At 44.3% G+C, this 15,737-nt stretch overlaps 1 protein-coding gene across 1 annotated transcript in view; it reads right to left on the bottom strand.

Moving 5' to 3' along the window:
- HEPACAM2 (HEPACAM family member 2) overlaps window positions 1–15,737 on the bottom strand; it is a 73,859-nt gene that overhangs the window by 42,824 nt on the left and 15,298 nt on the right. The window contains exon 2 of the mRNA XM_018557590.1: window positions 2,691–3,047. Coding sequence (XP_018413092.1) covers window positions 2,691–3,047 — 357 coding nt within the window. The remainder of the gene's footprint in view (window positions 1–2,690; window positions 3,048–15,737) is intronic.

Raw genomic sequence — 15,737 nt, 5'->3', positions numbered from 1 at the left:
CCTTAGACATGTGCGATTCGTTTTTCGGACGAAGTTTTGTTATTCGGATGTATCCGAATTTCAGAATAACAGAAATGACGAATGAAAACAAATCCAAAATGTAAAAGAGAAAAAAACAATTGGGCGGAGCTAGCAATGACAGTTAGCTCCGTCTTCTAGCAGGTCCCGGCCAATGAATAACAACTGGGTGGAGCCGGCCGTGATGTAATTTAGGAACATTTGCGGACATCTGTCAGCTGTCATTTGCGGGGCGAAAGGCCGGCCTTTGGCTGGCCGTTTGCCCCATTTCGGCTCAGTCGAGCCGAAACAAATGCCTTCGGGTTGGTTGAGCCGCTCAGCTGCCTCCGAAGGGCTCCCACAACCAGAGCTAGCCAAAGGATCAGCTGAAGCTACAGTAAGATCCTTCGGTAGCTTTGTAGAGTCACTTCTGTCCATCAAGACAGAGTCACTTGTATCCACTATAGTTGTAGTACTGGTCAATTTCAACCAATAGAACAAATGGATAAATAAATTGTAAACCCTCCATATACAGTACCCTATTAGGCGTTTGCGTACCGCGGCACCAGCGGAGCAGCCGCCCCGACGGAGGGTGCCGCCCTAGGCAAACGCCTAGTTTGACTCGCGGTAAATACGCCCCTGGGTAAAATAAAACCCTAAGACAATCAGATTTTCTCCAGATTAACAATCTTTGGTGTTGCAGTATTTCTTAAAAAATATTAATAGCCGGTTATATTCTACATCTATTTTTTTTTTTCAAACAATCCACTGAGTTTTACAGATCTACAATAGTTCCCCAGGAGATCTATTCTATATTTTCACAGCTCTTGCTGTGAAGAAACTGTTCCATATGTGGAACCTTTTTCTCCAGACGCCAAGAATGCCCCCTTGTCCTTTGCAATAAAAAAAAGTTTGAAAGTGTGTTATTATTTGTTTTATTTATTTAAAGCTGATCTCCCAATATCAGCATTTTAATGTGTGTATATGTGTGTATCTGTTTAGCTGTGCACATTTTGTTTTTCTTCAGAAAGCATCTGAAGAAACCATCTATTAGCTTTTGTATCATGTGTTTCTGCTCCTTTGTATTAGGGGCAAGTGCCCCAGGTCCTCTACTGAGTGCCCCCGGTCTTCAAATGAGTGTCCCTGGTCTTCTACTGTGTGCCCCATGTCTTTTATTGAGTGCCGTCTGACTTCGAATGAGTGCCCCAGGTCTTCTACTGAGTGTCCTAGGCCCTCTATGTAGTGTCTCAGGCCTTCTATTGAATGTCCCAGGTCTTCTACTGAGTGCACCAGGTATTTTATTGAGTGCCCCAGGTCTTTAACTGAGCGCCCCATGTCTTTAACTGAGTGCCCCAGGTCTTTAACTGAGTGCTTCAGGTCTTTAACTGAGTGCCGTCGGTCTTCTACTGAGTGTCCCGGGTCTCCTACGGAGTGTCCCAAAGCCTCTACTTAGTGTCCCGGGTCTTCTACTGAGTGCCCAAGGTTTTCTACTGAGTGCCCCAGGTCTTACATTGAGTGTTCCGGGTCTTCCACTGAGTACTGTCACATGGTAGGAAAGGGTGTGTGTCACATGGGCAAATGACAGGTTCACTTTAGATAAAAATTATCGCCATTGGTGTAGAATGGACTTGAAATAATATTAGCACTAAAAGGTATTCTCATCACAGAAAGTTAGGAAGCTATATGCCAGGATTACTTTATTAAATGAAGCAGTAAAAAGAGGAGCCCCACACCAGAATGTTGACGTCCCCAAGTATTTATTCCAGTAAAAGATTCAAGCTAGCTCTGAATGTTTAGTCAACACATTACAGGACCTCAAACGTTCATCCTTCATCAGGTCTTGATTTATGTAAATACATTTTAATTTAAAGAAAAATCAGAAATGTCAGAAAAATTTAATTATTCAGTGAGGATAGGCAAGTTCATTGGTGGCTGGTTGTTGTAGCAACAGCAACATCAATCCCTGATGAAGGGGGCAAGAATGAGCCAATGAAATGGGTTGGCTAATATACAGAGCATGCTTGAATCTTTCATTGGAATAGTTAGTTACTTTGGACTTCAGCCTTCAAGTGTGGTGCTTCTGATCTTACACCTTACTTCATTCCCAATCAGTAGCTCTGGTAGCCCTTCTGTTTTGTGAGAGCCACCTACCCACTACAGAAGTCTGATCTACAGAAGTCTGAGATATATATATATATATATACTACAGAAGTCTGAGATATATATATATATATATACTACAGAAGTCTGAGATATATATCAGTATGATCTGTATGATGTATAGAACCTGCTGAAGCAAAAATTACATTTATATATATCAGGTGCAAGACTGTAGCCAATTACCGTTTCGGACGGCGCAGTGCATTGTGGGATGTCCCGCGGTCGAACAGACCGCGGACATCCCATAATGTTCCACCTCCGGCGAGCATTAGAACATGCTATGTTCGAGTCGAACATAGGTTCGACTCGAACGCGAAGCCCATCCCTACTGACAATATGCTGCACACCACTATTTCAAGAGTATTTGGTGGAAGTACAGCCATTTTAGAGTTCCATTGTTATCCACCATACCCTTAAATTTGATGCACCATTATGCAGCCGGTCTGTTCTCGGCATTCTGTGCCAAGCCCCATAAAAATGATATGGTCTGCCATGTTCCATAGAAGACATACATATGACACTCTGCCACTTACCATCCACTGTGACGTCAATCTTCTGAGTGGCTGACACAGTTGTATTCCCCTCGAGGTTCACCTTCACAATATAAGTCCCTTCATCATTTAGATGCAGTGAATGAATGAGCAGGGAAGCGTTGGGTGGTTTCAGTGTAAGCTTGTGCTGAAGTTCTAAATCTGGCATCACGGACTGGTTAATGGAAGTTATCAGATACCTGGCCTGGGCCTGGGACCGCTCCATTAACCAGATGATTTGGACGCTGGAAGCAGACTGGTTGACTTCATAGTAAACGGGAAGGATGAGCGGCTGTCCTTTGATGCCATGGATGACTGGAGACGGTACAGTGAGCTTCAACGTAGTGCAAATACTTAGACCTTGGGAAAGACAAAACAGAAAAAATATTATATATAATATTGCAACAGAAAGTGTATCAGCCACACTCCTATACAACACTCCTATACAACACGCCTATACAACACGCCTATACAACACTCCTATACAATACTCCTATACAACACTCCTATACAACACGCCTATACAACACTCCTATACAACACTCCTATGCAACACTCCTAAACAACACTCCTATACAACACGCCTATACAACACTCCTATACAACACTCCTATGCAACACTCCTATGCAACACTCCTAAACAACACTCCTATACAACACTCCTATACAATACTCCTAAACAATACTCCTATACAACACGCCTATACAATACTCCTATACAACACTCCTAAACAACACTCCTATACAACACTCCTAAACAATACTCCTATACAACACGCCTATGACGCCTATACAATACTCCTATACAACACTCCTAAACAACACTCCTATACAACACTCCTAAACAACACTCCTATACAACACGCCTATACAACACTCCTATACAACACGCCTATACAACACTCCTATACAACACGCCTATACAACACTCCTATACAACACTCCTAAACAACACTCCTATACAACACGCCTATACAACACTCCTATACAACACTCCTAAACAACACTCCTATACAACACTCCTAGACAACACTCCTATACAACACTCCTATACAACACTCCTTTACAACACTCCTATACAATACTCCTATACAACACTCCTATACAACACTCCTATACAACACTCCTATACAACACTCCTATATAACACTCCTAAACAATACTGCTATACAACACTCCTATGCAATACTCCTATACAACACTCCTATACAATGTGTAGCACATTCCACTACAGCGCCAATACAAAAAACCAGAACAATGATAACAAGCTCCATCCACATTGTATATAAAAATAGCTGTAAGGAGGTAGAATTAAAGATAAGCTCTGGACATATAGCTACATACACAGATGTCCTCAGTCCCCCTTCACATCAGAGTTCTCAGTCCCCCTTCACATCAGAATCCTCAGTCCCCCTTCACATCAGCATCCTCAGTCCCCCCTTCACATCAGCATTACAGTCTCCCTTCACATCAGAGTCCTCAGTCTCCCTTTACATCAGAGTCCTCAGTCTCCCTTTACATCAGAGTCCTCAGTCCCCCTTCACATCAGTGTCCTTAGTCCCCCTTCACATCAGCGTCCTCAGTCTCCCTTCACATCAGCGTCCTCAGTCTCCCTTTACATCAGCATCCTCAGTCTCCCTTTACATCTGAGTTCTCAGTTCCCCTTCACATCAGAGTCCTCAGTCCCCCTACACATCAGCGTCCTCAGTTCCCCTTCACATCAGAGTCCTCAGTCCCCCCTTCACATCAGAGTCATCAGTCCCCCTTTACATCAGAGTCCCCAGTCCCCCTTCACATCAGAGTCATCAGTTTCCCTTCATATCAAAGTCTTTTCAAGACTACACATCCCATCATGCATTGCTTCCAGCAAGCAATGATGATGTTAAATTGTTCGGATGCTGAGTTGTAGTTCAGACGGCAGGCTCTGTGAGAGTTGTGACATGAGGAAGTGCATGTTTACGGGGCTGAGTGAACTTTTGTCAGTGCATTGAGGAAGTACATCCTACGGATATCTTCAATAAGTGACTTTACAAACTTTTAGATGGATTTGGTTTTTAGGAGTGGGATAGAACTTATGACCATGAACTTGACCATAGATACCCTTTAGGCTTACCATTTACCTTACAATCTTCTCCGGTATCCACTTGGTATACTTGTTATATCTCATTGTTACATTACAATCTGCTATAAACAGAACATTAGGAACATGAGACTGTCGCCAAGAATTGCCACCTGTCCAGGATTCACCCGGACAGTCCAGGTTTTGAATGCTGTGTTCGGGTTTCATGGCAGCAGAAACCCAGACATAAGAGGTCAGGCAGACAGGGCAACCAAAATTAAGATAGGGGCTACTGGCCCCCCACTGAAAATAGTCTCAACTGTTATATTTACATATGAATGGGTGGCACTACTTACATATGAAAAAGCAGCGACTCATTCTCCCCCAAAAATGTCAGCGTGTTGCTAGAGTGTTCGGGTTGCGCTTGAAGAAAAGGTGGCAACCCTACTGTAGCCCCTACCACCCTAAGTGGAGTGGCTCCTGAAATTTAGTGTTGCGAGGACTGTAATCAGTCTGGCTGATTTGTAGTCCGGTATCTTCTGGTTAATTCCAGGTGTTCTGCTGATGATTGCATCTACCTGTCCCTGCCAGAGTGGGGCAACCAATAGGGGAACATCAGGAGTGTCTATGCCTCACCAGCCAATCACTATGAGTTTCACGGCCAGTGGTGCATGCTGGCTGAGTTCATAAATACTCAGGAATTGCCATGTGCTCAGGCCTGTCCGCCCCCGGGCCTAGCCTGGGAGTGGGATGTACAAGGTTGGACAAGCTGACTAGGCCTCAAGCCTGCAGGAGACCACATGGGGAACTACCTTGGGAGGAGAACCAGAGGAGCCCTATGACTGCTGGAGGTGGCAGTAAGGCCAGGATGGCATGGGCATCAGCAAAACAAGTCTGATGACTTTCCCAGGGAGGATCTCATGCTCATCCCTACTCAGCTGTTGTTCTACTGCACAGTCTCATCATCTATTCTCCTGAAATATTTCTCCACTCTGGAAGCCGGAAGAGATTGGTGGGTCTGAGGTCTATTTTTGCCAATGGATGTCTGAAGTCCTATACCCTCTCTCCCAGTTTTGCTGTTTCTTTAATAAAGCATCTAAAAATTCCTTAAAGTGACTGGTGCCCAATTTACTGATCGCAGCTAAGGATCCACCCCTGAGAGTGAAATGTCAGCCCTTGCTACCCTTTCTGGGTCCACCTCAGGCCTCTGGGGGTCAGGGGGGCACTACAGGACTTTAAGGGTACCCCTATTCAAAGATATCTACAAAATGACTGCTAAAAAATCTAAAGCCTTTTATTCTTGTTCACATTAAGACCAATCATATGGAACAAGGTTAAGTGCCAATACAAAGGTTCTTTCATCTATACACACATTGTCCTCCTCACGTCTCAATACCGGAGCTCGGCTCATACATCTTTTATCCATTCATTTCAGATATTCAATTATCTTTCCACTTTCAAGCCGATACTTGTAGAGGGATGAGACCAAATCTCAGATAATAAATCTTCAGGAGATAGATAAGAGGTAGTAGATCATTTATTCACTCAATCAGTCAAGTATTTCATCCAGCTTCACTCCATATGATGAGAAAGGGGGCCGCAGGGGATATTAAAGTTTCTCAGGACCAATATACACTATATGACCAAAAGTATTGGGACACCCCTCCAATCCTCCTCCCCTCCCTTGGATTCAGGTGTTCTGTGAAACTTCCTTTCTACTAAATGTTTAACAGTCAACTGTTAGTGGTATTATAACAAAGTGGAAGCAACTGGGAACAGCAGCAACTCAGCCACCAAGTGGTAGGCCACGTAAAATGACAGAGCGGGGTCAGCACATGCTGAAGCGCACAGTGCGCAGAGGTCACCAACTGTCTGCAGAGTCAATAGCTACAGACCTCCAAACTTCGTGTGGCCTTCAGATTGGCTCAACAACAGTGCGTAGAGAGCTTCATGGAATGGGTTTCCATGGCCAAGCAGCTGCAACCAAGTGCAATGCAAAGCGTTGGATGCAGTGGTGTAAAGCACGCTGCCACTGGACTCTAGAGAAGTGGAGACATTTACTCTGGAGTGACCAATCACGCTTCCCCGATAGACTGTCTGGGTTTGGCGGTTGCCAGGAGAACGGTACTTGCCTTACTGCATTGTGCCAAGTGTAAACTGAACAAGAGAAAATCAGTGGGCTTCCCTCAGCATGGATGGAGGATTCTCCACCACTGCCGGCTATTGTATTCAGAAGCCGTGACACCCACAGCTGTCTAAATATCTGATCAGTGACTGCATCTGATAGGATGCAATTGCTGTTCTGCTTATCATTTACCACCTGGCTCTTAAATCGATTTTCAAGGTGGTGCTTGCTACCCATGGCTCAAATTCCTGCTGAACCAGCCAAAGTTTGAGCCGTCTATGGCCAGCTTTAGTTTAAACATCATGACTGATAATGTAATATATCATCAATATCCAAAGTGCTGGTCCGGGAGACGCAGTGCTTCCTCTCCCAGAGTTGTTATCACAATCTGACTGAACAATCTTTGTACAATCTGATTTACATTCACCCATCCCCAGCCTCTTCTCCCCTGGGCTCCGGTGGTCTAAGGACCCATGATGTCATCACGCCTAATGCAAGTGCATTAGACGTCAGGACGCCGAGAGGCATGCCACAGCCAGAGAGGAGGGAAAGAGAGAGGTGAGCACTGGCTGCTGCGAAACTGAGGATCAGGTGAGTATACCTTCTTTTTTCCAGCCCCTAGATAATAACAAGCAGTTAACCCTTGCAGTGTGGGGGTAGCTCCACTTCAAGAGTTAATGTTTGACATTGAGACTGGTGTCCATATACTGTATATCAATCTGGTGTCCATAAACAGTATATGAGACCTTTGTCCATATACATGAGACTGGTGTCACTTGGCGTGCAAACACATGAATGGTCTATGGATTATTTGCACACATATACATGAGACTGGTGTCCATATACATGAGACTGGTGTCTATATACATGAGACTGGTATCACTTGGCGTGCATATAAATGGATGGTCTATGGATTATTTGCACACATATACATGAGACTGGTGTCCATATACATGAGACTGGTGTCTATATACATGAGACTGGTGTCACTTGGCGTACCTGCACAACGATGGTCTATGGATTATTTGCACATATACACATGAGATGTCCATACACATGAGATTGGTGTCACTTGGTGTACATACATATGGATGGTCTATGGATTGTTCACACACAAATACATGAGTTTGGTGTCACTTGGAGTACATGCACATAGATGGTCTATAAATTATTTGCACACATATACATGAGATTTATGTCCATATACATGAGATTGGTGTCACCTGGTGTACATGCACATGGATGGTATGATTGATTCTTTGTACACCAATACAGGAGGCTGGTGTCCATATACATCAGATTGGTGTCACTTGGCGTGCATAGATATGGGTGATCTATAGATTATTTGCACACATATACATGTGATTGGTGTCACCTGGTGTCCATGCATATGGATGGTACGATTGATAAATTGCACACAAATACATGAGACTGGTGTCCATATACATCAGATTGGTGTCACTTGGTATACATGCACAGGGATAGTCTATGAATTATTTGCACACATATGCATGTGATTGGTGTTACCTGGTGTACATACACATGGATAGTCTACGGATTATTTACACAGATACATATGAGATTGTTGGTGTCCATAACACAAGAAGCCGTATCGGTGTGCTCTGGAATGCTCTTCCTTGTCTCCCTTTGCATGGTAATAATCTTCTCTCTGCAGACAATGTCTTATACTCCAACAATTCCAATGGAAAGCCTGTCATTACTGCGCTTCATCTGCAGCAAGCAGCACAGCGTCATGAATTGTAAAGTGAAGGACACGTTGAGAAATATTGACACAGAACAATAATACCGTCGCAGCCTGTTTACATTCAGCTGCACCCACAGACATTGCGCAGCTATAAAACCTGCAATAAGACAGTCATGAATTAGACATGGGAGACAGAGCTGGAGATGTGCCCTTGTTTTATTTATAAGGCGAAAACAAACAGTTTGCTTTGGGCAGCAACTCCGCTTGTGATACAGTTTTAATGGAGTTCTTAAAGTGAGCCTGTACCGCGTCCGTGCAGCTGAGCACCAGGTGAGGAAATTAAAGGTGCTGCTAGGAAGAGGGAATGTTCAAGTGTATATAAAGCCAAACCTATTTTTCTGTAGTATTGGGTAGAGTGGTAAAGGGGTTAGAAACCCTGTTTAAGGTGTCAGTCCAAAAATTTAGGGCCAAAATTATATTTCTTTAAAATCGCCAATGCGTTTAAGGTTGTAAAAATCCCCCTTCTTCAGGGCTGAATGCCAGCAATAGATCACCTGTGCTTCTGTGATGAATAGTATGCAGATCTTTCTTTCTTTCTTGAGCTCATTTAGCCCTGGGATACTGTCTACTGGGATGTGTGATGTGGGCAGCCCATGAGGCTAAGAGGACAATTGCTACATTTACCTAGGCCTACCCCCCAATCCAAAAGGTTCTATAACTAACAAAAATGATATTCGGCACTAAAACCTTCATCTTATCAATGTCAAAGCGCCATTGGTCCAAACTGTCCAATAAAAAAAAAATAGTGAGGATATCGATCTCGATGCCTCACTGGTGACGAGCAATTGAGGGACAGGGAGGCTCCTCCCTTTTCTGTCCTCCCTCAATCCCCCACACAACTCGGTGACCAGGTGGAGGGCGCGATGGAGGTGAGCTGGGGTGGGGCATGGACGGGGTGGAGGCGGGCTGGGGGTGGGGCGGTCAGGGGAAAGGCCTCTCTGAGAACAGACTCCACTGCACATCACTGCTCTACTTATTGTTTTCTTCTGTCTATATTGCTGTTGGAGAGTTACCTTCACTTCACTGTCTGGTAAAACATTGTCAGCAGGACAGGAAGTGAGGTATATCCTTCTAGCAGAGCCCCAAATTGCAGTACAATACAGACAGGGGATCTAAAGTTCCATATTCTATCCAAAACTAAAGCTGGCTATACTCCAGCAGAATTTTGTTAGAAAAGAAATGTTCATTCAGTTTTCTAACAGGTAATGAGGTCAAATCGATGATTGGTTTCAACTGTAAGCGCTGCGCAAACTGTTGGCGCTATATAAATCCTGTATAATAATAATACTGTAGTGATGAAAAAAAGTGGGAGGAGACAAAGTGACGAAGGAGCAGAATGGAACATTTTTTTCTCAGATTAAATATTAACAGCAAATATGTTTTTCGTTCAGGAAACTCCATTCATTTCCAAACTTTAATGGTAAAATCCAACAAAATTTCCAACGGCAGTCGTCAAATCTCTGATGGCATTATCCAATGTTCTGGGAGATTTCTGGGCAGAAGGTTCGTATGAAAATCTTCCCATTTAGGAAAAAAAGTTTTGGCTGGACACACAGGTTAATTAAAAAGAAAGGTGATTAGCAAGTCTGGAGCTCTTTTAAGATTTGCTCATCTCTACTCCTTATCTTTACTTTGTGTTGGTCAGATTAGTGAATCAGAATCTCTCTCCTTTGCTTGGTGAGTGTCTGAAATAGCGGGATTAGATCATTGTCTGACAGGTTTTTGCACAGATTGCTTTTCTGGAAAAAATTGAGACTAAATCTATGGCATATTCTTATAGAAAACCATTTTTAGACATGCAGCCCACAGACTGCCTTTCTATAAATGTCTGAGGTCTTCAGCAAGAACATGTTTTTCTGTATGTTTATGATATATAAAAATGAGATAATCCGTTTCATCTGCCAACATCGAATGCAATACAGGTAAGTTTAGCGCATCATCAAACAACTTTATAGCTGGGCAGCTTTTGTATCGCATATTAAACTGGACCTGATGTGAAGATGTGCTGTCTTATAATGAAGATATTACATAATTACGTAGTATTTGAGGTTGAATAAAGACACAGGTCCATGAAGTTATTATTGAAATGTTGAAATGAAATGTTAATTGTGCCAACGTTTTATCCTGAAACATTTACCTTTTGTCTTGAATTCCTTGTAAAAAATAGGTCTTTCTGTGCCTAGAGCCTCATAGCTCAATATCTGCAGTGTGAGATCATCTAGGACCCCAGCAGCAGAGCCTTTGACTGGTAGTCTCAGGAGATTTGGAGTGAGATTTGATGATGTCACTATTGTGCTGCTCCCTGTTTTCAATCAGGGGATTGATGGCCTCTGAGGTAAGCAGACTTTGCCTTTTTACTTAAGTAAGAAGTTCTTCAGTTCACAGGTTCACCCCCATTGCTGTCTTCTCTAACTATTGTTCTGGATGGTGAGGAGGATTCAAACTACAGAACAATAATCAAGAAGTTGTAGTCCCTCCAGAGACCTCCAAAAATGTTTAGTTAAGCAATGAGAGAGTCATATAAAATTCTAATGAAGGTAAAGTGACTGGATTGAACTTAGAACAGTTGCGGTGTTTGCTGGAAATCATTAGACGTTGACTAAATGGTGTTACTTCATAACAAGATAATAATAATATTCCTCTTAATAAGTGATGGCACAGCGACTGAGTCATTAGGACAGCATGCTCCTAATTATCACTGTCATGCCAAAACTAATTAGGAACTCCTTTCCTGACTTCTATACAAAAATACCCATCTGGCTCCATACCATATGAATTCCGCTACTTTCCTTGGCAAAGTAAAGCAAATTTATGACATAAATATGACTTTGGGCAGGTTGTGTTCAAAATTCTGTTCAACATTGCAAATGATCGCTACGAAAAAACCCGATGTGTGTTCCAGTCAAAGCAAAAAGTTCTGCATTAAATTCGCTCTTAAGAGACTCCTATTTCCTGACAAATGGCTCCAATTTTCATCACATAATTCATTTAAAGGAGAACTATGAGATGAGTGATTTCCACTCACCTCATAGTTCTAGCCGACCTGTGACAATGAGACTGTCACAGGTCGGCTCAGTAGATCGGGAGGTGAGTGAACAGATACCGGCGTTCGCTCACCTCTCGATCCTGTCACGGCTCTCTGCCGTGACAGGGGAGGGGCTGGATTCCCCCCTCCGATCCGCCAGCGCTGACTGGCGGAACGGACGGGGGAGGGGGCGGGTACAGCTGGCTCTGCCTCTAGATAGGCAGAGCCAGCTGTCACTCACGCAGCTGGGCGGATCTCGACATCAATGTCGGGATCCGCTCCGGCTGAGGCGTCTCAGTATACCGCGAGCTCTAGCTCGCGGTATACTGAGCTTAGGGTAACGGGAGGACGCTAGTTTGTGTCCTCCCGTTACCCTAAGGAGAACTATGGGGAAAAACACTGACCCCATAGTTCTCCTTTAACCGAAAGCTAAAAACATCTTCTTTATTATAGGTTTTTTTCTTTGCTGTCTGCAATCTATTGGGTAGATGTCCCTTCACTTCCTGTCCTCGCGACATGACAGGAAGTGAGAGTAAAGATCTCTTTTTCAAAGGGTTTGCAATCACTCCAGAGTCTACTTTACAAAAAATGAGCAGGCACACAAAAGGAGAATTTAAAGCTGCACTCCAGGCACAAAAACATGAGTTTAAATATATTCCTCAATAGCCACAAAGGTTATAAATCACTTTGTGGGTACAAAATGCCTAATATTCCCTTGCCAAAGTAGCAGTGATATCATCACTGTGCTGTACATAACCTGTGCAGAGAACAAAGTTGTAGGAAGGACCCAGCAGGCCCCACCCACTACAGGAAACTACAGGAGGGGGCAAAGATAAGACCAGTCAACCAGCACAAGGAGAGAGCAGCAGTGACCGGCCTTTATTACAGGAGGGGGCGGAGACAAGACCAGTCACCCTGCACAAGGAGAGAGAGCAGCAGTGACCGGTCTTTATTACAGGATGGGGCGGAGACAAGACCAGTCACCCTGCAGAGGTGCCCCAATTAATATGGAATTTAGGAGCCAGCCTATTCAATCCAGGAGCCAACAGAAATTTTTGTAGAGCCAGCACCACTGACTAGACATGTGCACGGCAAAAAAAAATGTTTTCTGACAAAACAAAAGAAAACGAAAAACATTTTCATTTGTTTTGTCCCCCAAAAAAAAGTTTGTATGCTGTTTCAGATTCGGGGGCAACGAGCCTCCGAATCCGAAACCACACACTGAAACTGCAGAGCAAGCGGCGGACATATCGGCCACCGGCACGTTCTGCGCTTGCGAGCCGCCATCTTTGAGTGTATCTTGGTATGCACCAATATGGCGGCACCCGCATGTTTGGGAGCCGCTATCTTGGTGTATACCAAGATATACTGAAAGACAAGCAGTGGACATGCGCAGAACGTGCCCGCAGCCCATATAGCCACCGCTTGTTTAACGTGTGACGTCACCATCATGTGACGTCATGCGCTCCGCCTCCAAGATGGCGGCGGGCATGCACAGAACACGCCGTTGACCAATATGGCTGCTGTGTGTTCTGGTAAGGAATTTATGTATGCCTGAAATCTACTGATTTTCGTTGATTTGCAAGTTCGTCCGAATGCGCATGTCTACCACTGACAACTACTAGAGAAAACCTCCAATGTTGGGTGCCAACTGTCATTTTTAAGGAGCATTGGCAACATGACTCCTGAAATTAGTCCAGCCCTGTATAAGAACATTAAAGAAAACCTTCGAGATAACATATTAAAGCTTATATATTATTTCATTGATTGGGTTTAGGTCTACTTTAACCCTTTCACTCCCCTTCCTCAGTAGTACGGGGACGGATCAGCCCCCGTCATTCAGAAGTTTTCTCTGACAGTTGGCATCCCTCTGCATTGCAGTCCTTCGGATTCCAGTAATGAATCTCACACTTTATTACGCCCACACAATTTATCGAGTAATTAGGCAACAATAAAACCATCCATGCGAGATAAAACAGAGAATGACGTACCAAACAGTAACATGGGCACACCATTAGCTTTTATAACAGATAATACAATGGGACTTTTAACCAAAGAAGAGAATTTATTATGCGAGGATGACGGGTTTATAATCCAAAGTGTTTCATGAACTGAGAATAGACGACGATAACAGGAACTGCCGGGAGAAGGACTTCTGGAAAAAAAAGGGAACTTAATAAACTCCGATTAGCTCATAAAAGAGAGCAGTACCAGTACAATGGCTTCCTTTAAACTTGTAGCCAACTTAATTTGATTATTAATTAAGGTAACGAGCATTACTAGTACTTTGGCAGTGTGAAGGAGAAGGATAGGGCAAGTAGATGCTGCTTTGCTATTGGTTCTTGTAATCATGAAGCTTTTAGTATATTCGGGAAGTGCCAGCAATGCCATGTAGAGGAACACCACTGTAAATGACACCAAACTGTTGAATGGCCTAACCAACTTTCATGTGCCATGGACAATGTAGGTGGGGCTTAGCTGGAGGGGTGTGCCCTAATTAATGACTAGTGGAGGAAATGGGGTTAAAGCTGAACTCTGGCCTTCCCTACAGTCTTGCACAGTTGTAAAGGGCTGAAATGCCTTACTCACAATGTGCATTGGAAACTGCAGCAAATCAGAGCCCGTCTTGTTTCCTGGCTGGAGGATTCCATCATCATCCAGCTCTTTTCAATCATGGAGACTCAGCATCACATGTGGGTGTTACCTAAGGTGGTCTGCATGCAGACTGTGTAGGAACACCCCATCAAGGCATGATATTGATATATTGATATTTGCGTAACTCCTCCCAAGAGCCAACCCACTGCTTACATCATGGCTGAAAGCTCATGGGAGACGTACTGAGGCAGAGTGCTGTGATGTTTTCAGGAAGCTATGTACAGCATCCTGCTGGCCAGCCCGGTTCAGTTTTTTTTGTTCAGCCAGCAGATTGGACGAAAAAATAGAACAGTGTATGGCCAGCTTAAGGGAGACTTAGGGCTCAAATGGTGGGAAGGTGGGAGACACAGGCCACCGCAGAGGCGAGTAAAACAGCTTTTCTATTGCAGGCATGGGCTGGATTTACTCTCCCTGCTGCCCCAAGGCCAGGTTCCTCTATGCATTCCCCTCCCCCCCACCACCACCACCACCAACAATGGAGAATGGCAACCAGATTGTGGGGGCGGGAGGGTTGGTTTGCTCCCGTCTCAGTGTTTACATGGAGCAGAGAGGAGAACTGACATTCTCCACCCTGCTCCCCACTCTCCATCCTGAAGAGAGGATCTACAGCCAGTGGGGAGAGAGGTTGCCTGCGGGGCGGGGTTGGGGTTTTGGGGGAGGACGGATAAGCAGACTATGCTGTTAATTTAGCTATGCTTGCCCAAAGCAGGGCCAAATATAGAAAACAACTACGCGCCCGGCACCCGGAACTTCCTGGCCCAGCCATATGGCGATAGAAATTCCTGCTGCCGCTCTGCTCCTTGCCGCCCCGAGGCCTGGCCTCAGTTGGCCTTGTGGGAAATCCTGCCCTGATTGCAAGGAACAGGATTTTTTGACAGGATCCCTTTAAGTCTGGCCAATCTTGCATCTTTCAGATTCCTGGGTCTATGTAACCCAAGACAGTGTAAACGGCGGCGGTGGTTTTTGCATTGCACAGACAGTTGTGGGCAGATCTCTCCTAAATTCCCTGTTACAAAGCCAGAACATTGAATGTGCCACGATGGCATCTCACGAAGGATAAGGAAGCCAGGAGACGTCTAGGAAGATCTGCCACAGGGAAAAGATCTATTTATTTGTTCAACATTGAGTAATATTTACCAACATGAAACTGTCATTGTGTTGAAATTGCAGCTAATGAGGCAATGCTGTTCTGACAAATAACTGACTGTGCTGGCAAAACATGACACTACAGACGGGCATCTGTAAATATTTGAGGATGGGGTGCGGGTTCAGGGATATGCTGTATGCTCTAGCAGTTGATGTGGGGTTATGGGGGGCCATTACAAGGCAGCGGTGCCATAGATCCGCAGCAGTGCTCTCCTGCTACCGGCTCCCACACAGATTCTATAAGACTGGCTGTCCGCTCTATATATATACTATAT

Source organism: Nanorana parkeri, unplaced genomic scaffold (genome assembly GCF_000935625.1).
Source record: "Nanorana parkeri isolate BGI_ZX_2015 unplaced genomic scaffold, ASM93562v1 scaffold291, whole genome shotgun sequence".
In the NCBI taxonomy this organism is placed as follows: domain Eukaryota; kingdom Metazoa; phylum Chordata; class Amphibia; order Anura; family Dicroglossidae; genus Nanorana; species Nanorana parkeri.
The sequence above is the reverse complement of the archived record's forward strand: the minus strand, read 5'-3'. Positions and strand labels throughout refer to the sequence as shown.